The sequence below is a fragment of the Vombatus ursinus genome, unplaced genomic scaffold, assembly GCF_900497805.2.
Source record: "Vombatus ursinus unplaced genomic scaffold, bare-nosed wombat genome assembly UNPS02011353.1, whole genome shotgun sequence".
Classification (NCBI taxonomy): Eukaryota; Metazoa; Chordata; class Mammalia; order Diprotodontia; family Vombatidae; genus Vombatus; species Vombatus ursinus.
Window position 1 is genome coordinate 3,574,749 of NW_020951131.1, and position 26,766 is coordinate 3,601,514.

The window sequence follows — 26,766 nt, forward strand, 5'->3', positions numbered from 1 at the left end:
TAATTAATCTAATTTTTTTTTATTTTCAGTGACAAATTCTTTCCTTCTCTCCATCCTTCTCCCCTCTGATTGAGGAGGCAAGAAATATGATACCCATTATACATATGAAGGCATGCAAACATATTTCCATATTAGTCATGTTCTGAAAGGAAAAAAAGAAAGGGGAAACAAGGCAAGAAAAATAAAGCAGAAAAACAAATCTGCTTCCATCTGCACTAGGAGTTCCTCAGTTCTCTCTCTGGAGGGGGAGAGTACCTTCCATCATGGGAACTGTCTTGGGTCATTTGTCTTGGTCAGAGCAGCTAACTCTTTCCCTGGTGATTATCTTACAATATTGGTGGGCCCAGTTCATTTTAGTAGACATTTATTAGGTGCTCACTTTGATCAAGGTACAAATGGATCAAGGATCCTCTGGCACCTGACACAGCCCCCTCCTCTTCAGACCTTTCAAAACATTGTTGGTAAAATGAAGTTCTGAGCTTCCTTCTCCACCAGTTAATAGAGTGTTTTCTTATCCTCTCCTGGGTGGGGGAAGAGAGACAGACAGACAGATGAGAGACAGACAGAGTCAAAGATAGAGAGAAAGAAAGAAAGAAAGAAAGACAGGAAAACAAGAAATAGAATTTTAAAACACTGTGATTCTCCCTGGTTCAAACAGTGTCGCTTTGCTTGGAGGCTGAGGCTTAGCCATCATGGTTTTGTCATTCATGAAAGCCTTTGAGCAGACCGACATGGAACATCGGACGACCTTTGGCCCATCCTTGGGTTTCCAGCCTTCACCCATGTCACGCGTTCAAGGACTGCTTTGATTCCCGTTGAAAGACTGAAGTTGGGGAGTCAAGGTCTTACTGCCAAGGCCGAGGGAGGCTAAAAAGTGACTGTTGGACCAGAAGCCATAAAATACAGCCCCCACCCTGCCCTTCTTGCTTGGTCCTGATAACCTAGTAAAGATAAGGCCCCAATGTTACTTCTCAGCAGTTGCTGCCAACAAAAATGTCTTCTCTCAGTTAGAGGGCACTTATTCGTGAGCCTGAAGGCGTTTCAACTTGTTGTGATGTTACAAACACCCCATTCTCCAGGATCTTGGCTACCAACTCAGTTACTGCCCAGACACGCCTGCCATAGCCAGGAATCTTTTCCTGGCTGGTGTAGCTTCCCTTGGCCAGTGGTGCTGCCTCCCTTGGCCAGCTCATACCTGCCCCAGTGACCAGACTGGGCTGGCTCTTTCTGTGTTGCCTGGGCAGTGAAATAAAAACTCAAGTCTCCGTGAGTGCTCTATCCACTGGGTTACCTCAGTTAATACAGGTTGTAGCTGAGGTCAGATCTGAACCCAGGTCCTTCTGACTCCAAGTCCAGTGTGATGTCCACTGTGCTGGACACAACCAGCGCAGGCGCCCAAGCATTTAGAGGAACAGGCTTCTGTTTATAGGCAGGGATGGCTCTGGGGGCAAAGGATAGGTATCATCGAGTGAACCTCTCCCTCTCTCCCCTCCCACCAGTTGGAGGAGAATGCAGAAAAGGAGTGATGGAAGAGGTTAAGTGAATAGAGCATTCCAAGAGAACAGGGACAGAATGGTGCTGGATTCTCAGTCTCAGCAACTCCTTAAGCTGCTGGCTCCAGGTGGGGCAGCTCCCAGCACCGGTTGTTTCTGTTGGCCCACCCAGTTCTGTCTTTCTCTCCTTTGTCCTTTGAGCTGAGACATCCCTCTTATGCCAAGAGATCCCACAGAAGAATTGCCTAGTCTTGCCTCTTTCCCTGTCTTGGCCAAGAAGCTTCTGAGTGGAAAGAAGTCCTCCCAAGGTCAGAAGCCCTAATAGCTTGGAGAACTCTAGGTAAAATGTCTCCAGCCCCATCAAGTCTCCATGACAACATCTCTGATACAGGAGCTATACCCCCATCAGTAAAATGAGGTAATGACGTCATTACCTAGGTGCCTTTCAAATGAAATACTCAATGATGATTATTATAATGAAACTAACATGACATTAACAGGATTCTTTCCCCTCAGTACTTTGATTCACAATGGAACTAAGCTTTTGTAAGAGGTTGAAATTTTAAAAAAGGATTGTGTTGGAGATGGAGGGGGCAGAATAGAATCAGAGATGGTTAGAGTTGGAAGGACCTTTAGAATGTATAACAAGGTGGAAGCTGGCGGGGAACCTAAGTTATGACCTAATCCAAAGTCCTCACATTTTGCAGATGGGGAAACTGAAGCCCACAGAAATTCTTTTGTGAAAGTCCTGGCAACTTACCATTAAAGTGGCTTTGAAATCTACCAAATCTTTCAACACCTTCCTGAAGCTGGATTATGTGTGACATCCTTTTGTTTAGACAAGAAGTCCAGCTACTACTCTGTAGTATTCTATCTCCTCTTGAGTTCTGACCCCACAAAATATGAAGGCATACAGCCTTTCCTTTGGCTAGATTGGAAGGATGCCAGGGCATATTGAGATGACCAGAATTATTCTTTTTTTTTTTGGCAATTAGGGTTAAGTCACTTGCGAAGGGTCACATGGCCAGTAAGTGTGAAGTGTCTGGTCTGGGGCCAGATTTGAACTCAGGTCCTCCTGACTTCAGGGCCAGTGCTGTATCCACTGTGCCACCTAACTGCCCCCAGAATCATTCTTTTCAAAGCACTTTGAATGAGGCTGTGAGACACCCAACATTGGCCCTGCCCCTAGGTGGCTGATGGCCACCCAAAGGGCAATGGAGACATTCATAGCGCATGGGGGGCTGTAACATCAGGTCAGGTACACACTATAAACTCTCTCCTTCCCTCCAGTATTTGCCTTGGGTGAGCAGGAACGAAGCCACATCACAGGACTGCCCGGGGAGCTGGGAGGGACCCAGCTGGGAGGCACTCAGGGGCCTCTGAGTGCAATTGTCTTATCTTACAGAGGAGGGAACTGAAAGCTGGGCAGATTAAGTGATTAGCTTGAGGTCACATGGATCACCGTGTGGGGCAGAGCTGGGATTATGCCTCCTCTTCCTATAGTGATTTCAAGGTCTCCATTGCCCTGTGAAGCAGTGAGGAGTATCATTCCATTTTTAAACCTGAAGTAACTGGAGTGGTCACACATGGGGGCTCATGAACTATAGGGCTAGGGGTGCAGACTCAGAGGGTTTACTCCTAGCTGCCTTCTAGGGTAGCAGTTAGTTTCTGGGGAGGGAACCGCGGAGGATCTGGATTTACTACCCGGATCTGGCAGTGACTTTGGGCACATTTCTCCAGCTGTGAAATTAGGGAGATGGACGAGAGGCTGCTTGCTGATTGATAAAGAATTTCTACCTCTCTCTTCTGGCTCTAAATTCCATGATCCAATCCCACCAGCATTTATTATGCACCTTCTGTATGTAAGGCCCACAGTTCAGGGAAGACTATGTGATTTCAAGCATTCATGGGATGAAAGCCCACAGGGTAATCCTCACCGGAGGAGAGGCCTTAGAAGATTGTAATCTTCCCTTAAACTAGAAATTCCTTGAGATTCCTTGGGGGCAGGGACTGTCTTTGACCTCTTTTTGTATTTGGGTCTCAGCACCAAGTTGATTCATTGATTGACTGATTAATTGCCCCTTTGGTAAATTTTCCAGGAGGGTGGATGCAGGTCAACTGACAGGCTAAGGGCGGGAAGAGCAAAGGCCACTCAGCTTTCCGGGCAGGCTGGAGTGGGGCTCAAATGGATCTTAGCTATCCGGCTAGGAAGTGAACTCTTTGGGTTCAACGTCTTCACCTCTCTGAGCCTCAGTTTCCTCATCTGTAAAATGAGGGAGGGAAGGTGGAGGATATGTGCCCCCAGGTCCCTTCTAACTTACCTTAAAGCATGACAAAATCATCAAGGGACAAAGACACCCCCTTTCCCTGCTTTGGAGCCCATTTGGAGTAGGAACACCTGAGCTCAAATCCAGCTGTAGACACTTAGTATCTGTAGACCCCGGGCAAGTCACTTCTTTGCCTGCCTCAGTTTCCTTAACAACTTAAAATCGGGTTCATAAGAGCATATGTCACAGGTATGGCATTTGACACGTAGTGGCGCTTAATACATGCTTGTTTCCTTCCTTTTCCCCTCCCTTCTCCCCAACACAAAAGGGGTGGGATACCAGAGGACACAAGAGATGACTGCGTGGAGCTCGGTGGTCCCCAGAGAAGGATCCAGCATGGAATCTGTTTCTCTCTGGGTCAAGAAGCACTTTTTTTTTTCAGTCAAAGACAAGGTTTATTAGCACATCCGACATATTGGGCAGACTCTTGAGTCTGAACATTAGTGAGCTATTGGCTAGATTTTAAGAATCTGAGCACCTTAATAGAGACAAGATGGACCTTACATACAGAAAGACTGTGGGAGATATCTAGGAGTAGCCAAGTAGTCTGCTGGGACCTGCTAGAAGGCCAGGGACCTGGACCATTGGGCCAAGGGAGAACAGAGCCCAGCTAGCATTAAGGGTAGGAAGTGGCAGGGGGGCATAGGGAGGTAAGACAATGGAGGTCCCAGCTAGGTTAAGGGTAAGAGAGATTGGGCTAGCCACAATGAAAGGCCAGTTGATGGGATGATAGCCTCAGGCCAATGCCAGAGATTTGGCCAAGTGGGAAAGTCCAGGGTTTTTCCTTTTTGGGGCCTAGCTCCCATCTTCCATCAGTCACCCTTCCAACAAATGGGACCCATATTTTTTTGTGGTAAGGGGTGAAGGTCTTGGTTTCTGAAACTGCTTCCTGCTTCAAAAGGCATAAGAAGCACTTATTAAGCACCTGCTGTGTGCCGGATACCCTCTGCACTAAGAGCTGGGGACATAAAAAGAGGCAAACCATCCCTTTCCCTAGAGGAGGGGGCTCACAGTATGAGGGTCCGGGGTGATTACGAGCAAATGGAGAATGAGACTGGAGGGGGACCATTCCCTCTACAGAGGAGTAAACTGAGGACCAGATCGCGGCAGTGATGTGCTGGCTCTTCCTCCAGGCCTAGCCCCTTCCCTCAGACTGCCCAGTTAGGTGCCCCCTCCTCTGGGAAGCCTGCTTTGGTTTCGCTTTCCCTCTTTCCTCCTTCCCTATTATAGATTACAAGGAGGCTGCACCCCTAACGGCCAAGGTGGGGTGGGGGTCCGAGGAGGGCAGGTGTCAGAGGCGGCAGGATCCGAATTCAGGTCTCCGGGCCTAAGAGCTCAGACCTCCTAGACCGCCCTGCTCCGTTCGGCGCAGGCAGCGATTGGAAAAGATGGACGGTAGGACCCAGAGGATGCTGGCGCGGCGGCGGCCTCCAGAGGGGCGGAGCGGGTGCGGGGGCTGGCCTCACGATTGGCCGAGATTCCGGATAGTGACCAATGGGCGGTGAGGGCGTGCGCCGGGGGGGCGGGCCCGAGCCGGCGCTATAGGGCGGCCGTGACGTCGCCGCGGCCGCTCTGTCGTCGCCGCCGGTGCCGCGTGTCGCCTCCGCCTCCTCCGCCCGTCAGGCGCCGCTGTCAGGTACGGGGGCGGCCCGAGCTGCCCTATAGCCAGGGGGAAACTGAGGCTGCCGCCGCGGCCCCGCGAGCACGGATGCGGCGCCTGCTGGATGCACCCGCCCGCCCTGTCCAGTCCTCCCACCCCACCCCGGGTCCGCCGGGCCTCCTCCCCTCCCCCTCCGGGCCGGGCCCCAGATGGGCCCCGAGCCTGGGCGCGAGGCCCGGGCCCCGCCCTGCCCCCGCGCCCAAGGCCTCGCTCTGCCCCCGGCGCCCCTTGTGGTCTGCGGGCCTGGCCCAGGGAGGATTGGAACCCAGGCCTTTGGGCTCTAGACCCGCCCCGGCGGCCTCCCCCATTAATGCGGGGTCCGGGGCGACCCGAGGAGAAAGCGCCGTTCTGTGCCCTCGAGTAACCGGGAGCTGGGTCGGGGTCCGAGGGGTGGGGGTGGGGGGACAGATGGAGAGAGACAGACAGGGGAAAGAGCAGAGACAGAGACGGGGGGAGGGGCAGAGATGGAGAGAGAGAGAGAAACGGGGGAGGGGCAGAGATGGAGAGAGAGACGGGGGAGGGGCAGAGATGGGGGAGGGGCAGAGATGGAGAGAGAGAGAGAAACGGGGGAGGGGCAGAGATGGAGAGAGAGAGACGGGGGAGGGGCAGAGATGGAGGGACTGGGAGGGAAGGACAAGGGGGGGCAGAGACAGACTGAGAGAAAAAGGGAGGAGAGAGAGGAGGGGGAGGTTGGTCTGGGAGGCTCCTGAGGGCGGGGCGGCGCTCCTGGAGGTGGCTGAGGGGCCGCTTATTCAGGTGAAGGTGGTTTGCAGGACTTGGAGGGTGTGTCCCGTGTGTCCGTGTATGTCTGTCTGTCCGTGCCCTGAGGGTCGCTGCTCAGTTACATCGATCATGGAGGCAAACAACAACGGTCTTTTTTCCTGGACTCTGTAGGGTCTCCCAGTGGAAGTGAGAGAGACTTCGAGAATCCTGGAGTAGTTCATGTTACTGGCACTGATCCCGTGACATGGAGCCGTAGGAGAATTTCTGCCTGTCTTGTGGGGCACACAGCCATGGCCCAGCTGACCCTGGTCACTCCTGTCACTAAGTCTAAAAATACATTTTTTTATTTCATTAAATAGTTCCTATTACGTGTGAAAAAAATTTAACATTTTTAAGAATTTTGAATTTCAAATTCTCTCTCCCACTCCTATGATAATCAGTTATACATGTGCAGTCATGCAAAAGGTATTTTCATATTAGGCATATTAGAAAAGAAAACACACACACCAAACCCAAGAAAAATAAGTTGAAAAAAGTATTTCAGTCTTCCCTCAGACTTCTCAGTTCTCTCTGCAGCTGGGGAGCCTTTTCCAACCTGGGTCCTTTGGAATTGTCTCCGATTCTTGAAGGACGACCTTTAATGGGAGGACCTTTCACCAAACAATTTCTTTGTTTTGTCTTTGGTGGTTTGGTTTAGCGAATCACGTATTGTATTGAGGTAGGAGACGGAGACCGAGCCAAGACCGAGACCGAGACCTAGACCATACCTACCTCACAGGTTGCTGTGAGCTTCCAAATCATGGCCACGCCCTCTCAAAACCTCCTTAAAATGAGGATGACCAGACTGTCAGTAACTATTTGCTTCGCAGGCAGGCTGGAGGAAGGAAGGAGTTTCAGTCAGCCTTCAAGTGGGTTCCCTAAATCATTAAAGTTGTTATCATAAAGTCATTAAAGTATCCAAGAAAGTGGAGACTTTGCTTTAGATGAATGTGGCATCTCCCCAGGGCCTAGCACACAGTATTCTCTGTACACAGTAGGCACTTATCATTGATCTGTTGAGCCCAGGAGAAAGGTAAGAGTAGAATTGAACTAGCTTACAATAATACCATTGTACAGGAAAACTGATTAGAATCAGAGTTGGCCTTTCTGCCCTGGTGCTGGTTGTACTGTTTGCACACGACTTTACATATATGATCTCATTGGATTCTCACAGCAGGCCTTGGAGGCAGATGCTATGATTATCCCTATTTCCCATTGTATGAAAGTCTTGAGTCCTGAAATAGCTTAACTAGCATCCTACAAAGTAGCAGAGTTTTTAGCAAATCAAAATAGCAGCCCAACTGTCATTCCTGCTCTCCCCTGATCAAAAGCATCTTTTGGTGCTTAACAGTCACTTTTTTTGGTTAAACCAGGGGTGAGTCCTTGGGTGTGGCCTTTTTACTGAGTCCACGTTTTACTGAACAGATCCTTTTATTAAGAGGATTTGTTCTGTGAAGTTTGTATTCAGGCCACACCTGAGGACCTAAACGGCCATATGCAGCCTCGAGCCGGCAGTTTCCTTACCCCTGAGTAGGAAAAGAAAGGAGGGGGGCTTCAAGGATGGCCTGATTTAGAAAAGACCACTTGTCTGCATCTTAAGTTGGGTCTTTTTTCTCTCCTATTGTGAATTTTAAGTTTCTACAAAAAAGATCATTTTAAGGCATTTGAAAATCAGTTCCTCAAGAGCCGGGAGCTGCTTTTTCATCTCTTTCTTCTCTCTAAGTAGCACGGTGCCTGGTAGCTGCATAATGATACATGTGGAGTTGGAATGGAAACCTGGACTTTGATGGAATGTCCAGCATTTTAGCCCAGACCTTTCTCCTTTGTGCTGCAGACAACAGTCTCTCTTTGCTTCTTTCCCATTAGATTATCCCAGTTAGTTTTTTATGTAGAGATCTGGACTATCTTAAAAAAAGCCTAAAATTATTCACATCCTGTGAGGTAGATTGCATTCCGTATTAATATGTTGAAATCAGTCAATATTCAGAACGGATTTAGACTGGCCAGAGGCCTTGCTGACCATGCCCCAGTCAGCTGTGGGGGTGTGGTGGGGGTGTTGGGGAGGCTGGCTCCTCGGAGCCAATGGCTTTGGAGTAGTAGATGCCACTGCTGTCTGTGACAAGCTGGGGGTTGAAGTTTAGCTAGCATCTGGACTCCTGTCAATAGAAGACAAGCCTTCGGGGGAGCTGGCCCCCAAATAAGCTAATGTTTGACAAAGAGAGAGGTAAACACGGCCCTCAGACACAAGGGCATCCTTCACTTGGAATGTCGTCAATGTCGACTGTTGTTTCAGAGCGATTTAAGGACCTTGAATTTGGTCTTCAGATCTTTTTTAAGTTTTTGTGTCTGCTTCCACGCCATAGAGGTGAAGAAGCTGGGGTCTCATTGACTGGGTCAGCAGAGCCCAAGGTCTTGAGAAAGGCGGCCAAGCTAAGGGGAGACCACAAGTCCAGTTTTTGGGGAAACAAACCTAGCTGATTTGGGAAAGGGGTGGAGTATCACCCAGGTCGCAAAGATTGCCTATTAAGTTGTAGAGGGCTGCGGTTTGTATTTCTGCAGAGAGAGTAGACCCTCAGGCTGAGTACTGAATAAAATTACAGAACCTTACACACCAAGTCTTTATGATTCAGCCTTTTATGCAAATTCTTAAAAAAAAATAGCCTGGATGTTTTTTTCTATTTCTGGTTGTGTTTGTAAGGAAGATTTGGGTGTCAGGGAACATCACTGGCCTGGGGAGGCTCTGTATTGGGAGTAGGAATTATTTACAATTCTGGCTTGTTTCTCTTCTGGTTAGGTGGGACCCAGGAATAGGTGCCTGCTAATTTCTGTGCCTGTCCTACTGCATTTAATCTAATGGCATAAATAACATTGACGTAAGACTCCAGTAGGTAAGCTTCTTAAGTGAATTGAGGTGATCATTGCTGCCATTGGTTTCTGGCTTTACAGCATTGTACCCGGCAGCCCTGTGGGGGGAAGCGGAGGGGTCATGATCCAAGATTCTTTTTAGAGCCAGAGGTTCTGGTTCTACTCCCTGATTTTAACAGAGAAGGAAATTGAGACCCAGAAAGATAGTAAGTAATAGAGTAGGGAATTAAACCCAATCCCTTGATTCATTCAGATAATATGCATTTATTAAGAACTGTGATGAGGCACCCTAGTGTTCAAAGAAAGGCCAAACCTCTCTTCCCTGCCCTGAAGGAGCTCCCATCCTAACCGAAGCACCCAGATAACTATATATGCAGCTAAAAAAGGGAAGGTGGTCACAGGGGGAAGCCTCCAGCAGCTGAGGGGGAGACTTGAAAATCTTCCTGCAGAAAGTGGGATTGTGAGGATAGCCAGCTAAGGGGGAGAGAGGCGCAGGTCTGGGGCCAGACGGCTGGTGTTGTCTGTGTTTGGGCCAGGAGGAGATAGGTAGGCTCCTGTTGGAGAGAGAGAGAGTGAGTGAGTGAGTGAGTGTGTGTGTGTGTGTGTGTGTAGGGGGCAGGACATAGTCCACTCTGTGCTTTATTTATCGAATGTGCCTAGCACATAGTAGGTGTTGGATAAATGCTTATTCCCTTCCCCCTTTATGACCCAGCTATAAAGGAGTCTTTGTTGTTTGATCGTTTAAGTGCCCTGATTTGTGTGCCTATTATAATAACCTGCCCTTTGGACACTAGTTGGATAATAGTTCATCTGAATTAATTGGGTTGACGCAGAGACATTGTACCTGGCTTAACTGGGCCCTCAGGTTTTGTTGGAATATCAGCAAACCATTCTTTGTGAACGTGCCATTGTTCTTGTGTTTAGTACAGTCTTCAAAAAGCTTTTCCAACGTGACTAAAGTGTAGGTCTTTCTTTGTTCAGTGTGCTTCTGTCCCTCTGTGTCTGGTAAAACGAATATTTTCACAGGCAGGTTCCTTCTTTGTCACCTAAAGTTCTGGAAGGCTTCTCACCTCCTTCCAAGGGTCTCCTCCAATGCACAGGATTTTGCTGGGGTGACTGACGTTGTGATTGTACTAACATCACACAGCAGTAATTTCTAGGTATGTGGTGGTGGGCCAGTGGTCATTAATGTCTTCTTTTCTCCGTAGGAACGTCTGATTCTCCTAAAATAGAAAATGTTTTCCAAACTAGCAAATGTGCAAACCCTTGCTCTGTTTCGTCGGGGTGTTCACTCTTCAGTGACTTCTGCTGCATCAGTTGCAACCAAAAAAACCATCCAGGGCCCTCCATCTTCGGAGCAGATTTTTGAACGAGAAGCTAAGTATGGTGCCCACAACTACCATCCTTTACCTGTAGCCCTGGAAAGAGGAAAAGGTACATTGGCCTCCCTTTGAGTGGGACAGCTCCTGGAGGTAGAATTCGGGGTGCTGGTGGTATGGGTGAAAATGGCAGTGGGACCTCGGTCACTTCATTCTAATCACTGAAGGTTCCGTCTTGGGACTCTTGGCTGCAGGTAAAAAGCTGAGTTTTGTTCACGCTAATCCAGGTGACCCTTCTGGCTTTTTATGTCAAAAGTAGGATTGTGGCCAGGAGTTCCCATTATGTGGGTGTTGCTCGGGAATGAACAATTGACGTGTACTGTCGTATTTGTCCCACTGCTTCAGCTTGCTCCTTCTGGTGTTCACTTTGTTGTCCTCTGGCACCCCTCACTTCCCTGAAGCCTTGTGAGCCCTGCCCAGAGCCAGCATTCTGTGCTCAAACTCCCAGTTTGACCCACAACCATCCTCGTGGTGGAGCTTCTGCACCAACTTGGGAAAAGCCAGAGGGAAGCATTATGACACAGCCTCAGCCCCTTTATTTCTTCAAATAAAGATACCAGCATCTTTTGCAGAATGTGTCTGTTATGGGAAAAGCTGTGTGTTTTTGTTTGTGTATCAGTGCATGTGCTGGGTCCGTAAGATTGGTGCTTTGTCATCTTATTAACCGTAGATCAGAAGGTGACGTCCTTCATCAATGAGCTGCCTGGTTTTATATCTTCCTTGTTGATCGGTGTGTTTGAGTTTGATAGACAAAGTCCTCCCACATGTATTAGTCTCCAGTCTAGCTAAAATCAAACTCAGTGCCTCCTGTGAACAATGGGTGTGGTGCCATGATTGGGGTATTCCACACTTTCTGGTAACCCTGTGAAATAATCTTCCTGTTCTAGGTATTTATGTGTGGGATGTGGAAGGCAGAAAATACTTTGACTTCCTGAGTGCTTACAGTGCTGTGAACCAAGGACATTGCCACCCCAAAATTGTGGATGCCCTGAAAAGTCAGGTTGAGAAATTAACCTTGACTTCTAGAGCTTTCTATAACAATGTACTTGGTGACTATGAAGAGTATATCACAGGGTTGTTCAACTACAACAAGGTTCTGCCCATGAATACAGGTAAAACCTTTGGCTGGGAGGGGTTTGCTTTGTGAAATGTCCAAGGAGATGTAGCAAAGTTTGATGATGAGAAAGTTCTCTTAGTTTTTGGCTGAATGGATGGGAACTTAATGAAAACCTTTTTTTTTTTTTTTAAACCTATGAAAAGGGGTGGAAGCTGGAGAAACTGCCTGCAAATTAGCTCGGAAGTGGGGCTACAATGTTAAGGGCATTCAGAAATACAAAGCAAAGATTATTTTTGCAGGTATGTAAAGCTCAGTCTTTATTACTGTGGTGGGGAACGGTGATTTTCAAAAATCTGAAATGTTTTTGTACATGACGTATTTGGTAAATTCCCCCTCATTACCAGTTAATTGTGGGCCTATCCTAGATGCTGAGTGTCTCATTTACTACCATCAAATAGAGATCCCTAGTTATATTTTATAAGCTATTTCACTTCAGGAGAGAAAATTTCCTAAGTTCTCTACTTGAAATGGGTGACTGAATAATTTTTATTATGACTAAAAATTTTTATTAGAACCAGATTCACATTTTTATTAGAGCCATAACTTGGAAAGAAATCAGGAATTAGCTGCGTGGTTGAGTAATCTTGTCAGTTCTCTCAAACTGGGCATCAAGTGACCCCGGCTTTCCAATTGCAGCAAGAAGGTAGGTGAGTAAGGGAGACCTTGTGGCGGTCAGTGTAGCCTTGAGCTTAGGGTGGCGAGCTCAGCTGAAGTCTGGTCTGTTCTCTCCAGGATGAGCAGCGTGGCTTAGAACTCTTTGGTTTCGGATTTCCCCGTGTTTTTGTCAGGGTTGTTGAGAGGCTCAGAGTCTTCCTAGGGCTGAATTTCCTGGACTGTTTTGGTGGCAAATACTACATCCCATTGACAGATTTTTTTCTGTTTGGAAAGGCTGGCAATTAATTACTTGGTTTGACTTTTAAGATTATTTATCAACTATTTATCAGTGTTCAAATATTAGGTGTTTGGTTTTTCAATCTGTCACTATGAAGTCAAAATCAATTCTGATGGCAAATCTGAGTTCAGTTGTGGTTATTTTAGGGTTTGTAGACTCTACAGTCTTTATAAAGTTCAGAGGGAGCTAATGTCCCAGGCAGAATCACTATTGGAATAGCATTTTCAATAAAGAAAAATTCTCTTAACTAAACTTTTTTAACTTGTCAACATAATTGTAATGATCTTTTGTTTTAAAAGAAAAATCACTAGTGTGCTGATTTTTTTTTTATTCCTATAGACTGCATCCACCTTTTCAGTATTAAAAAAAGGTGCAAAATTGTTTTTACCTAAGTTCTGAATGAAGTTGGTGAGTCAGTGGGCACAGAGGCAGAAGAGGCCTGTTTGCCAGCTGTGGCCCTTGCTCAGTACGAGCATTGCTGTGGAATGAAGATAGTGAAGGCAAGGCCATAGTGGGGCAGGGTTGTGGTCTATAAGTGCTAGTCTTCTCAAATCCACTTGGAAGTCATTTTTAAAGTAGATTTTTGAAATACAAACAAAAATCACGATTTTGAATTTGAGGGAACATTGTGGTATATTTATTTCATAGGTCTGATAAATGGGATTTTAGAAAATAATGTTGAATCGGTTAGGCAAAGCAGAAGAACAAGGTGCAGAGTCTTAATGGACTTCCTCCATTCTGGGCTTGTTAGATGACATCCTTTAGAGTAAAGGTCGATTGCGTGGGCATTTCATCAAAACTAATATGAGCGTGTAGAAAGTCGAGGCCGAAGGAGTTTGGAAGTTGAATCAGTGTCTGCGGTAAGCTTAGCTAGCTTAAAAAAAGATGTAGCAGCGGAAATAATAATGAGATCTTTTAGTCAGCTTTCCAATTTAGACAGAAGATGCAGATCTAACTTGATGCCTTCTCAGAGATAGCTGGCTAGATTTTGAGTAAATGAAAGCCTTCTGAAAAGCGATTATTTTTCTAATCATCCTCTCCAGGATCAGAGGCTTTATTGTAAGTGCTGGGCTGGGCTGGGGATATTCAGAGGCCTCGGACAGCGCCCTTGACTTGGAGATGTCTTGGCAGAGAGGAGAAATGGGCAAAGAGGAACAGTGATCTGGCATAATGCGCTCAATGCCAAGTGTCAGCAGTAGTAAGTCAGACACACTGGAGGCTTGTGGCAGTTTGTGATTATTTGAAGAAATGAGAAAACTATGCCTTAACAATTTACATTTGGTGGGATACATTCTTTGAATTACATTCAGAATCTAATCGTAATTGTCTTTGGCTTGGAAATTCCTTATTCATTGGAACCTTTGGATTTATTTTTTACCTGAATTTTTTAGGAATTTTTTGGGGGGGTGTGGATTTCTGTTAAATGTTTGGATTTGGTTGCAGTAATCAATTTTGTTTTTCTTCTTTGCAGCCGGGAACTTCTGGGGTCGAACATTATCTGCTGTCTCTAGTTCAACTGACCCATCGAGTTATGAAGGCTTTGGGCCATTTATGCCTGGCTTTGAGATCATCCCTTACAATGACCTCCCTGCCCTTGAGGTGCTTCTGCCCTGCTGTTCCTCCTTGTGGGGCCCAGGTGTTTGAAGTCTGAAGTGCTCAGGTCATTGTAGGGGAAGGGCCAGGGCTTTTTGGGTAGGGCTGAGAAGTGGTGAAACCTCCTCTAAGCTATCGGTGTGGTAGGTATGAGGCCAGGGTTTGGGCTTTGAGCTCTGCCATTTCAAAGAGTGGCACAGTGAGGCTCTTTAGTTACCTTTACCGACCTCCTACAAATTTAGATGGTCGTGCATTATGTGAATCACAGACAGCCTTGGTAGCACAGAATCTCATTCAGGGGCAGGGTGGCTGCCTGAAGGGCTTTCGAAGGTCACATTGGGACCGGCAGATGGATCAGCCTCTGTTTGTGGGACAGAAAGATTAACATTATGACATTCCTTCACAACCAGGTTTTCTGGTGCACACAGAATCTCTGGCCCAGTGTCACAGAGAAAGAGGGAAGTTTCCCTGAAGTCCTTCAGGAAACCTTGGAGAACGTTGGCTTTACTGCTAGTTCAGGAAGATGGGCCTGGGGCCGTTTATGTGAGGGTTCAGTAGAGAGAATGAACGAGGAGTGATTCTCCCTTGTTTCTTTCCCTGCCTCTGGCTAGCGAGCGCTCCAGGATCCCAACGTGGCCGCTTTCATGGTAGAGCCCATTCAGGGGGAAGCTGGCGTCGTCGTCCCTGATCCGGGTTACCTCTCTGGAGTGAGAGATCTCTGCACCAAGTTCCAGGTGAGGAATGCTGGCTGAGGACCTGGGGCCCAGGATAATGGTCAGTGTGGGGCCTGTCGGTGGGGTCGGGCCTGCCTGCCTTCCCACATAGAGGAAGGAGGGAGGTTGGCTCCAGGGAGTCCTCAGGAAGATGGAAAGCATCCCCTTCTGCTGCCTCGCTTCTTAAATGACGCTGGTGCCCTGGAGCTAACCAGCCGACGCTGCCGCGAGTGAGCTGTAGGCCCAGCTGCAGACTGCTTCCATCCTGCACCTTTGTCCTCAGTGCTTGAGGACGCGCCTGTTTTAAAACTGAGACGAAGAGTGGACGTAGGGAGCCGTCTGGGCCGCTCCTCTTGCTCTTGCCTTGACTTCTTTCGTTCTGACTGACTCGCCTTGTCTCAGAGGGGGACATGACTTACCTGCAAACACTAAAACTTCCCGTAGTCTGTTGACCAAAGGGACTTATTTTTGCGATGTAAAAGACTGAATGGACCCCCCGCTACCCAACAAATTAATTCTGTGGTTTGAACTCTTGTTGTGAAGTTGGCGCTCAGGTCAGTAGGTAGAAATTTGTCCTGTGATTGTTTGAGGGTAAAACATAATTTGGCTGAAGTCCGAGTTGGGGGAGGGGTGTGGAATGTGGCACGTGGCTAGACAAGAGTCTGAAAACAGGAGGGGGCTGGCCAGCCTCCGGGAAGTCTCCACGCTCTTGCTGCCAGGAGAAACCACAAGGTTTTCAGCTGCACGAAGAGGAGAGATGTTAATTCTGGGAAGAAGGGAGGGCCGGCTCAGCCTTCGGCCCTGGTCAGGCCTGGAGGGAGGCGGGTGTTGACTTTTTAGGAAGTTCATTGATGGTGCTGGTGAGCCTCCCCAGGAGAGGAGTCCCTGGCAAATGAGGATGGCCCAGGAGCTGGGCTCTGAGCCTGAGGAAGAGCAGGAGAGATGAGCTGGTGGTGTGCAGTGCCAGAGGGCAAAGAGGAATCCGGAGGGGAGGTGTTTGCTAGAGCAGAAAACTCCCAACTTCTGTGTCTCTCCTTTGACTGCCTTGGAGTTCAGAGTAAGGAAACTCCCTCCAGGACAGATGACCGCTGGAGGCCTCACAGCCAGGTGTGGGAGGGGCCGGACTTGCCTCCAGCTTTCTCTGGTTCAGCAGTTGGACATGATGGAGTGAGCGGCCGCTGGCTGCTGGCCGTGATCCAGCCTCCTGCAGGCTCCGTGCCTTTTTTTACCTTTTTTGCCCTTTTCCATCCATCCCATGATGTCTGTCCCCTGGCCTCCCTCAGTGCTTGGAATGCCTTCCCTCATGCCTGTCACAGCCTCTCCCCAGCCCCCAAACCGCTTTGTCTTTGATTATTCTGCATTTAGTCAACACACACCTAGGCGCTGGTTTCCCAAGGTCCTCAGGAGCAGGGATTGTTCCGCTTTCCGTGTCCCCAGAGCCCAGCCCAGGAGCTGGTGTCTATTCGTGGATTTGTTTTCTGGTGTGAGCCTCGGTCCTGTGGGGTAAGAAAGGCGGATATCTTAGCCCCATTTTACAGATGGGAAGAGAGACACTGGAGGTCATTGACTTGACCAAGGTCACAGAGCTAGTCCCAACGGGCTGGGGCTAAATCTCCACATTTCTTTCCTCTAGTTTTTTTGTGAATTTGTACGTAGTGGTCATTACTGTGACTTTTCAGACTCGATGGGCCTCTGAGGTCTTGTCCAGATTCTGTTTTGACATTTAATCCATAGAATTTTTGGCACTAAAGGTGTGTGGGGCGGTTCTCCGTGGTTTCTGTTCTCGGAGTGGGCCTCCTTGTATCTGGATATGACTTCAGAACTGGCACTCCAGCTGGGCACAGGGCTCACTGACGAATAATGCTGGCTGGTAGCTGACTAGGGAAGGGGGAAAACCGCTTTAGGAAGACAAAGTGACCGGTCTCTTCCGAGCCTGGGCAACCAGAAGGATGGATGGTCAGTTGTTCAGGAAGGAGAGCTAGTTTAGGAGAGGAAATGAGCGCAAGGTGATGGCGTGGGTCTGGGTGGAAAGACTTGGCAGAAAAGAGGGAGTCTTTATCTAATGGAGCCATTTGGTCAAAATAATCCCTCTTAACTGTGGTGATCATTTTTTTTTTCTTTTTCCAAAAAACAAATATGAAACAACTTTCTTTTTTAGAGTTTTTTTCCTTAATAGTATTTTATTTTTTTTCCAATTACATGCAAAGATAGTTTTCAACATTCATTTTTATAAAATTTTGAGTTCCAAATTTTTCTCCCTTCCCGCCCCAAGACAGCAAGCAATCTGATAGATTATGCATGTACCATCATGTTAAACATATTTTCGCATTAGTCATGTTGTGAAAGAAGAATCAGAACAAAAGGGAAAATCCATGAGAAAGAAAAAAACAAAAAAGAAGTGAAATTGTGTGCCTTGATCTGCATTCAGACTCCATAGTTCTTTCTCTGGATGTTGTTAGCATTTTCTAGAACAAGTCTTTTGGAATTATCTCAGATCATTGTATTGCTGAGAAGAGCTAAGTCTGTCATAGTTGATCATCGCACAGTGTGGCTGTTACCAGGTACAACGTTCTCCTGGTTCTGCTCGCTTTACTCAGCATCACTTCGTGTAAGTCTTTCCAGATTTTTCTGAAATCCATCTGGATTTTGGAACAATATTATTCTGTTATATTCATATACCACACCCTGTTCAGCCATTCCCCAGTTGATGGGCATCCCCTCAATTTCCAGTTCTTTGCCACCACAAAGAGAACTGCTATAAATATTTTTGTACATGTGGGTCCTTTTCCCATTTTTATAATCTCTTTGGGATACACACCTAGCAGTGCTGGTCAAAGGATATACACATTTTTATAGCCCTATGTGCGTACATCCAAATTGCTCTCCAGAATGGTTGGATCAGTTCACAACTCCACCAGCAGTGCATTTGTGTCCCAATTTTCCCACACCTTCTCCAACATTTATCATTTTCCTTTTCTGTCATATTAGTCAATCTGATAGGTGTGAGGTGGTACCTCAGAGTTATTTTAATTTGCATTTCTCTAATCAGTAGTGATTCAGAGCATTTTTTCACATGACTGTAGATAGCTTTAATTTCTTCATCTGAAAGTTGCCTGTTCATATCCTTTGACCATTTATCAATTGGGGAAAGATTTGTATTCTTACACATTTAACTTTGCTGATAATTTCTAACTTGTTTGGTGAAGAATTCTCTGCTTTACCACTTACCTTTCACTGTGTGTCTAGGGGACATTGCTAGCCAACTAAGGATTAGAGATTATCACAGGAGATAAGATAGAGAATTAGAAGGCTTTGTACAAAGTCAGTGAAGCTGCAGAGGAAGGGCTGTAGTTCTTGAGATCCCGAGATCTTTGAGATTATAGACATTTGATAATCGAGGGACATTTGCCCATCTGCCAGCAGCCAGAGGGTCTGAAGGGCGCCCACTTTAGGCTATTGCTCAGAGGTCTTGGGGTTTCACAGCCCTGCCCTGTAAATCGATAAAAGTAACAAGTAGGAGCACTGTGACAGGTATGGGGCAGGTAGGGACTGTATTGGCTATCGCCTTACTTTCTCCCAGTAATCCCCTTACTGGGCATATACCACGGGAAAAGGTGAGAGCTCATCGATTGGGGAATGACTGTACAGCTTGGTATAAGACTAAGTCAAGTTAGCAAGCAATTTTTTTTTTTTTGCTTTTTTTTGGTGAGGCAGTCGGGGTTAAGTGACTTGCACAGGGTCACACAGCTAGTAAATGTCAGGTGTCTGAGACTGGATTTGAACTCAGGTCCTCCTGGCTCCAAGGCCAAAGCTCTATCCACTGTGCCACCTAGCTGCCCCAGTGCAATTGTTAAGTGCCTACTGTGCCAGGCTCTGTGCTAAACTCTGAGAACAGAAGTACCCGTACCCTCTCCTCCCCAGCCAGTCCCTGCCCTCAAGGAGCCCAATACAGTTTAACAACCAAAAAGCTGTTGATTGATTCTGAGTCTCCGGGCCTTTCCAGTCCCCCAGCTGTCTGGCCTGCCTTCTCCCCAGTTTTGTATTTTGGGAGTTGGCTTTTTGAAGCCAAGAGTAAGACTTGACGTATACCCCTATTACGTCTGTTAACTCCATTTGGGCCTACTGGTCTAGTCTGGTAAGATCCTATTGAATGCTGTCTCTGCATTAGTTAGCTATCCTCATACCTGTGTGGGATCAGCTGGCTGTCTGTGGGCGAGTTCATGGCTGAGTGCGCTGGGAAGCATGGGGCCAGCCCCGCTGACCTGAGGCTCTCCTGGGGAGACCTCATTCCAAATGCGTGTTGAGGCATTGATAAACTGGGCTTGGTTTCGGGTCCTCGGGCACCATAATGAACACATTTGTTTTCCTTTTAGGTTCTCTTCATTGCTGATGAAATACAGACAGGATTAGCCAGAACTGGGAGATGGCTGGCTGTTGATCACGAAAATGTCAGGCCTGATATCATCCTCCTCGGCAAGGCCCTTTCAGGAGGCTTGTACCCAGTAAGCTCCCTCCGCCCCTGTCCCTGTGCACTCAGGTCTTACAAGCAGATAAATCAGGGGCTGAGCACTGGGTCCAGCCAGCGTGCCATGCAAATGCATTCCAGGACAAGCAGGCGGTCGTGTCCGTCAGCGTTTACAGTGAAATTTATGCAGTTTGGACATTTTGCTCGGAAAATTCACGAGCTGGGCTGGTTTCTGTTGTTTGTGTTTGGAGGAAAGGGTGAGCAAACACAGCAGCGTGTGGACGGGGAATTTCAGAATGAAATAAATGCTTTCTAGTGGTGCTTTCGGGGACTTCCATGTCTTTGGAAGGTCATTAGCATGCTCTGAAATGCAGCAGATCTGCTGCATAGGCTAAGACCCTGCTGGGTGCAAGGGCGTGGTTTCTGCAGAGACCCTTCCTCCTCTTCCTCCTCTTCCTCCTCTTCCTCCTCTTCCTCCTCTTCCTCCCTAGTCTTCTTCGAGGTTAAAAGTCAACCTGTAAATTTGGGGAATCTGCAGGACCGGTGAGCCATGTCCAAAAGATGGTTCCTTGAGCTTGTCCTGTTTAATCCATTTGTGGTATCATCTGTCAGTTACCATCCAGAGGACCTACAGCTGTCCTCTGATGTTTGGTCCCATCCACAGATACTTTGACTGTATATGCCGGGAGCACTGGGTCTGAAGACACTTTTGTAATGCCCTCTTTCCTTCTAGGTATCGGCTGTGTTGTGTGATGATGAAATTATGCTGACCATTAAGCCTGGGGAGCATGGGTCGACTTATGGAGGCAATCCCCTGGCCTGCCGGGTGGCCATGGCATCCCTGGAGGTATGAGTGCCCCTGACCACACTGGCTTCTTCTCCTTTCACACCTGGAAGATATGATGAGTTTTCCAGAGTTGGTGCTCCTGCTGCTACCTTAAAGTAAAGTTATTATCAAGGAAGTTGAAGTACCAGAAGTAGCAAATGTGAAACGACCAGCAGACTTAGATTTGTAAGTGATGAAGTGGGGCTAGTGACGAGGCCCCACAGTCTTGCCCTGGAAGGCAGCATTCTGGAAGCTCCTTGAGGCCTCATCCCAGGTCTAGAGCTTAGTTCTAAAACTCATAGTTTAGTAGAAGATTTTTTTTTTTTGCTGTTGTTCAGTTCATTTCTGTTGTGTCCTACTCTGTGTGACCCCATTTGGGGTTTTCTTGGCAGAGATACTGGAGTGGTTTGCCGTTTCCTTCTCTAGCTCATTTTACAGATGGGGAAACTGAGGGAAACAGTTAAGTGACTTACACTGCACCGTCTTGCTGCCCCAACAGATAGCTAATCCAAACTAATACTTGATAAACGCATAAAGAGATAAAGAGAACTACAAGCAAAGGGTATGCAAGGAGAGAGAAGGGGAGGGGCAGAGCCTTATGGCCTCGGGGAACAAGGGAAGGCATTTAAGGAAGAGGTGATAGCCATGAGCTGTTGAGCAGATTTAGGGAAAACAAGGCAGTTGGGTGGATGATCCAAGTAGCTGGAAGAAGAGTTGTGTGCAGTGAGGAGGCTGGGGATTGTGGAGCAGTGAGTGTGAGAGTGAGGTGTGGCCAGATCTGTGGGTGACGGCAGGGAGCTCCCCTGCCCTCCTCTTTGTCCATCCTACTGCTCCCTCGTTTTACGTCTGCCCTTTTTTTCTGTCTTGTCTTCTGCCACATGACTGCCCTCAAAAGTCTGGGCTCTCATTTCTATGTGGACGTGGGTGTTTTTTAAAGGTTTTGGAAGAGGAGGAGCTGGCTAAAAATGCAGATGTCATGGGGAACATCCTGAGGAGGGAACTGATGAAATTGCCTTCTGATGTTGTAACTGCTGTAAGAGGAAAAGGGTTATTAAATGCCATCGTCATCAGAGAAACTAAAGGTATGGACAGTGGAAACGTGGCTGGTTTCAACAGTATAAAACATCTAAACAATGTAAAAGAGAAGGCTTGATGCTAGTACTCCCGTGAGGTGTGCACATGAGGTAGAAAAGTGAGTCCCAAAGAAAGCCAGCTGGGTGCCTCCCTTGAGCCTGGCAGACCCAGTTTGCTGATACGCTGTTTGGTCAGTCCTGGCTCTTGTTGAGGCTGACTGGCTTCTGTCTTCACCCCATCTCTTGTTTTGTGTGTTCCCACCTTTCTTGGCCTTTGTGGTTAGGTCTGTCACTTTGTAAAGTCCACATATGCATGAGGTGTGGACTCTGCCCAGCCTCTGAGAGTGCCCCTCAGCTGTCCCACATGTTTAGAGCAGGTTGGGCTTTGCCCTTGAGACAGGGCAGTCTGCAGATCAAATCTTGATCTTGAAGAGAAAATGGAAGGGGCAGCTAGGTGGCACAGTGGATAGAGCACTGGCCCTGAAATCAGGAGGACCTGAGTTCAAATGCCACCCCAGACTAAACACTTGACATTTACTAGCTGTGTGACCCTGAGCAAGTCACTTAACCCCAATTGCCTAAAAATAAAAAAAAATAAAAAATAAAAATTGTTGAGGTCCCCAAAGAGTTTGGGGCAGCTAGGTGGCACAGTGGATAGAGCACCAGCTCTGGATTCAGGAAGGACCTGAGTTCAAATCCGACCTCAGACACATAACACTTAACTACCTGTGTGACCCTGGGCAAGTCACTTAACCCCATTGTCTAGCCAAAAAACAAAAACGAGAAAATGGAGGAGAGTGGACTTTGTTCACTGATACCAGGAATGTTTGAGCTCTTGTTTTCTCTTCAGATTGTGATGCTTGGAAAGTGTGTCTGCGGCTTCGTGACAATGGACTTCTGGCCAAACCCACTCACGGGCATATCATCAGGCTGGCGCCCCCCCTGGTGATTAAGGAAGACGAGATCCGAGAGTCCGTGGAAATTATCAACAAGACCATCTTGTCTTTCTGAAGGTTGTCCATTTTCCATGGTGGTCGGTAGCTGGCTCAAGGCAGGTGGTGCATTTATGTGCTGAAAGCCTCTGCTCTCAGGGCGAGCGGGATCCACTCCCACATGTCTTAAAGAACTCATTTTTTTTTAGTTCATCTAGAATAGAGCAAAAACTGAATCACCTGCAGTTTGCCGTTTACTGTAACTGAGAGATTTTATTCAATTAACTGTACTGTCTATTTTCTGAGCTAAATGGCTGGCTTATATTTGTGTGTTGACATCTTTAAAATTGCTGGAAGTGTTGGCCACCGAGCCTGAAATGTCATGTATGAATGCATTTTTATAATTTTGCCTTTCTAGAAAGGCACACAAAACTTTCATATTTGAAACTTTTAAGTCCAGGGGGGTTAAGTGGAAGATTCATTAAAGGTGAATCGGGAAAGGCCAGTAGCACACGTCTGGGGTGATGTTTGGTCACAAACTTGTTCGCCTGATGTTAAGATGGGCCGTCAGAAGTTGGCTGGAGAAGGCCGGAGTGTGTGGGCTTGGGCCTGGGTCTGGATCGATTCGAGCGGTGTCTTTGCCTGGCATTCCCATCTCTTTATTTCGTGTTTGACTGTCTTTAAAGCAGCATCGAGAATGGCCCGCTATAGTCTGCCATTCTAAAACTGTCGCCTTTTCTGAAGCTTCGAAATTGTGTTTACATTAAAATAAAGCCTTTATTTAAGCATTGCCACCTCAGTCCTATTTGCCTTAGCTTTATTGGCCCTTCTGGAATGTTGGCTTCCGCTGGAGAGCCTGGGGGGGGGGTGGGGAGATGGGAGGGCTGTATGTAGTCTGGAGAAAGCCCTGTGCCCAGGGAGCCGGGCATCCAGCAGTGGAACAAACGGTGGGGACGTTAGGGCCGAACCCCTTTTTTCTTTTGGCCCTGAGCTCTTTGGGTAGCAGGAACTTCACTGTCGAGGGCAGGATTGGGCCCCGGGGGCCCTTGGCTTGGCCTGATGAGCCTGTCCCACCATTGATGGACATTTGGTACTCCGAGCAGGCAGTGACACGTGACTGTCCGACTTGAGGTCACTCTGCCCCCTTCCCATAGTCCATTTATTTCTTTGCCCCTCTGTCCTGCCCAGCCTCTGTTCCCTGGGCCCGGCCAGTAACTTTTGAGGGTGCTTTGAGATCCTGGGAGGGAAGAGTTGGGCCTATATCAAGTAGAGAGAGAGGAACAGGAATGGGAAAAAGCAAGACCCCTGCTAAGTAGTGGGACTAATTTTCTTGGGATTAACGATCACCTGTCTCTAAGCCATTTCAAGGAGAGATTCCCCCAACTTCGTGTGTGGTGTTACGTGTTGTTTGAACAGCCCCGTGAAACACATGCTACTCTCCCCATTTTCCAGAGGAACAGACAGACTCAGACTGGGTGACTTGCTTGGGGCCCCAGTCCAGAAGTATCTGCACCAGGATTTGAACCTGGCTCTTGACTTCCAAATCCAGGACCCTGGACACACCCTACCGCACTTCGGAAGGGACAGGCATCCTTCAGCCAAATAGAGAGGTCTGAGGTGTTTGAGGAGCGGGGAGAGGGAGAGGTTTCTCCTTCGGCGGCCTGGTGCCGAAGCTGTGACAAAGGGAAGCCACCTGCCTGCCTCGGGCTGGGCAAGAAGGGCCGCCTGGGTGAGGCAGCTGGGGATTTGGGGGAGGGTGCCTCCTCAGAATCTGCAGGGCTCTGGTGGGTTCTCACCTGAGCTGGGCAGAGGAGCAGGTGGCCTTGACCGGAGGAAGGGTGGCTCCCTCCGCCACCCCCTTCTCATTTAGGCCCACGAGCCCAATGCTTGTCTCGAAGCAGACGACTCCCAGATCTGCGCGTCCAAATCCAGTCGTCTCCCAGTTGGCTGCTCTTGGCTACTTCGTGATCTCCAGAAGCTCACATCCTGTAAGATGACATGACTCCTCAGTACCCTGTGCCCCAGGGACCCTTCCTCCCTCTGCGAGGAGAGGGGGGAGGGTAGACATCCCCCATCCTCCATTGAAGGAGGATGTCCAGCACAGGCGTCTCAGTTTCCCCCCAGCTTCATAATGCCCTCACTGCCCCCTCTCCCACCTTCCCCTGCATTTCAGCTTTTTATGTATTAGACTGCCAGCTTCTCGAGGGCAGGGACTGTCTTCTGTTTTTGTTTCTCACCGTGCCTGGCACATAGGTACTTAATAAACATTTACTGACTGAAATCAGTGAAGTTCAGTCCCACACTGTCAGATACCTGCGGGTGACTCCTCCAGCATGTCCTGTAGACGTCTTCAGCTCAACTTGTCCAACGTGGAACTTAGTCTCCTCCAGACTTGCCTGTTTCTGTTCCCTCTAGTTTTCAACCTTGGGGTATCTTGGACTCTCCCCACCTCCTCTATTCAATCAGTTATGGAGTCTCTCACATCTGTCCCTTCCTTCACCTCCACACTGCCCACATCACCATTGCTGGATCATTGGCATAACTTCCTAATCGGTTTTCCTGACATCTGTGCCCCCCCACCATATTCCGGACACACAGATGTGACCAAGAGACAGCCGTGGTGTAGGATGAGACGTTTCCAGCCTAGCCTGTGAGGCTCTCCTCTCCCCTCCAGACTCTCTGCCCTTCCAGACTCATGCATGGAGGGGTCATCACAGCCTCCCTTATCTACACTGGCTCCAGCCATCTCACCCAGACCTGCTGCCCTCCCTCCCCTTCCAGTTCTGTTAAAAGAATCAAAGCTATGCTTGCTTCCTTCTGTTTTACCAAACCTTTCTGGGCCTCAGTTTCCTTGCCTGTCAAATGAGCAGGCCTGGGCCTGCAGTGGCTAGCTAGCAGGGTGGCTGTGAGGCTTAGGTTGGAAGGCAAGCTTTCGAGTCCTGCGTGAATGCTGATTATCCCTGGACGCTTTCAGTTATGCTGCAGTCCCCGGGGCTTCTCAGGGGCACCGTCTCACAGATCCCTTCTCGCGACAGGCATCCGTGATGCCCAGGCAGCCCCGACCCAGGCTAGCTCTGAGGGGCTGGCTCTAAGAGCCGCCGAAATCCCCTCTCTGCTGCCCTCTGCTGCTCACGCTTGGATTCTCAGGCTAGCTGCTTAACGGCACTCACTTTCTATACCAAAGCTACCAAACCAGGGCTTCTCAATGTTTTCTGTGTCCTACCCCGCTTTTGCAGCCTGCTGAATCCCCTGGGACGCTTTCCAAATAAGGTTTTTAAGGGCATAAAATAAAATGCATGGGATTGCGAAGGAGACCAAAGGTGAGTGAAATATATATATATATATATATATACACACACACACACACACATACATATACACACACACACATATACTACATATACATACACATATACATACTACACATATACACACGTACACATATACATACATATATTGCACATATATACATACTACACATACACATATACATATATATAGCACAATATAAATATATACATATATACTACACATATATACATACATATATACTACACATATATAAATATATGTATATGTTGCTATTTTGATGATTGATATTTTTGTGATGGTAAATGAAGCCATCTTTTATCTCACTTCTTACCCAGCCCTTAGTCATTGAATGGGCATTGCCTCAGACAAACTGAGGCCTGGGAAAGACCTTAATGTAGAAAGGCCAAAGTCCCCCACTGCGTCCCGGGCCATCACCGGTCGTCTTGACTTTTGTCCTGCTGCAGGATGTCTCTGCTCTGCAGGAGAGAGTGAGGCTGATGACCGTGCAGCTCTGCCTCACTTAAATCCCATTTATGCACTAGTGAAGACTTCACCCTCATGTTGTCACTGGTCCTCTTCTAGAGCTAAGGATGAAGAACGACAAGTAGGTGCTTGATAAATGTTTACGGACTTGGCTTGACTTGGCAAGCTTGGCCCTAGAGGGCCACTTTCTTAGGAGAGTAGAGCAAGAACTACGAATTACTTTGTCATGGTTGGGGCTGGTTTAAAAAACATCCAAATGCCCAAGAACGGGCAGGTGGTGGCTTGGGGTTCTTTCAGCTTTCAGGTCCTACAGCAAGTGCCCGGCAGAGATCTTGGGTAGTTGTATAGGGCTCAGCACTGGAAAGGACCTTAGAGATCACTAATGCTACCTCTCTGTTTTATGGAGAAGGAAAGAGAGGCTTGGAAAGGAGAAGTGAGTGATTCCAAGGCACTCAGGCAGTAAGAGCCAGAACTTCCAAGGTCTAGTGCTTTTCACATTGTACCAGGTTAAAGTGACTTGCCCAAAGACAGTGGCTATTTATAAAGCTACTGAAAAATTTTAAAATGAATGGATGAAAAAGCATTCATTAAGAGCTTATCATGTGCTAGTATTATGGTAAGTGCTAGGAATATAAAGAGAATATTGAGATTAGACCCTATTCTCAAGAAACTCACATTCTATTAGGGAAGGACAACAAAAGACATGGTAAGTGGAGAAGTGTGCATTTGTCCAGTGGTTGGCTTGGAGTGTTGAGGGAAAGATAAGCTTGCATATTAACGCATCTTTTTTTTAGTGTTATTTTCATTAATAAGACCAAATTGTTGATCCAATCAACAAATCATGAGAATTTATTTTTCTGGATCTTTAACAGAC

The 26,766-nt window shown here is 47.7% G+C and overlaps 1 protein-coding gene across 2 annotated transcripts; it reads left to right on the forward strand.

The window, feature by feature from the left end:
* The first annotated feature begins 5,377 nt into the window (after positions 1 to 5,377).
* Positions 5,378 to 22,896, forward strand: OAT (ornithine aminotransferase). Of its 2 annotated transcripts, none has more exons than XM_027855907.1 (10): positions 5,378 to 5,456; positions 10,316 to 10,541; positions 11,374 to 11,598; positions 11,747 to 11,842; positions 13,967 to 14,094; positions 14,700 to 14,822; positions 19,175 to 19,303; positions 20,000 to 20,113; positions 21,030 to 21,174; positions 22,016 to 22,896. In XM_027855907.1, exons 2-10 carry the CDS (start codon positions 10,343 to 10,345, stop codon positions 22,174 to 22,176), a joined length of 1,320 nt encoding a protein of 439 aa, XP_027711708.1. In that variant the 5' UTR covers positions 5,378 to 5,456; positions 10,316 to 10,342; the 3' UTR covers positions 22,177 to 22,896. The 2 variants fall into 2 exon arrangements, with proteins under 2 accessions (XP_027711708.1, XP_027711709.1); XM_027855908.1 differs by lacking the exon at positions 5,378 to 5,456 and adding an exon at positions 9,110 to 9,130.
* The last annotated feature ends 3,870 nt before the right edge of the window (positions 22,897 to 26,766 follow it).

What these genes read in the sequence shown, in the direction of transcription:
- OAT (XM_027855907.1), top strand. Translation starts at nt 10,343, where the DNA reads ATGTTTTCCAAACTAGCAAATGTGCAAACCCTTGCTCTGTTTCGTCGG. An exon ending in TTTCAGGAGGCTTGTACCCA is followed by an intron (nt 19,304 to 19,999) that starts GTAAGCTCCCTC and finishes CTTTCCTTCTAG; the next exon opens with GTATCGGCTGTGTTGTGTGA. An exon ending in TGGCCATGGCATCCCTGGAG is followed by an intron (nt 20,114 to 21,029) that starts GTATGAGTGCCC and finishes TGTTTTTTAAAG; the next exon opens with GTTTTGGAAGAGGAGGAGCT.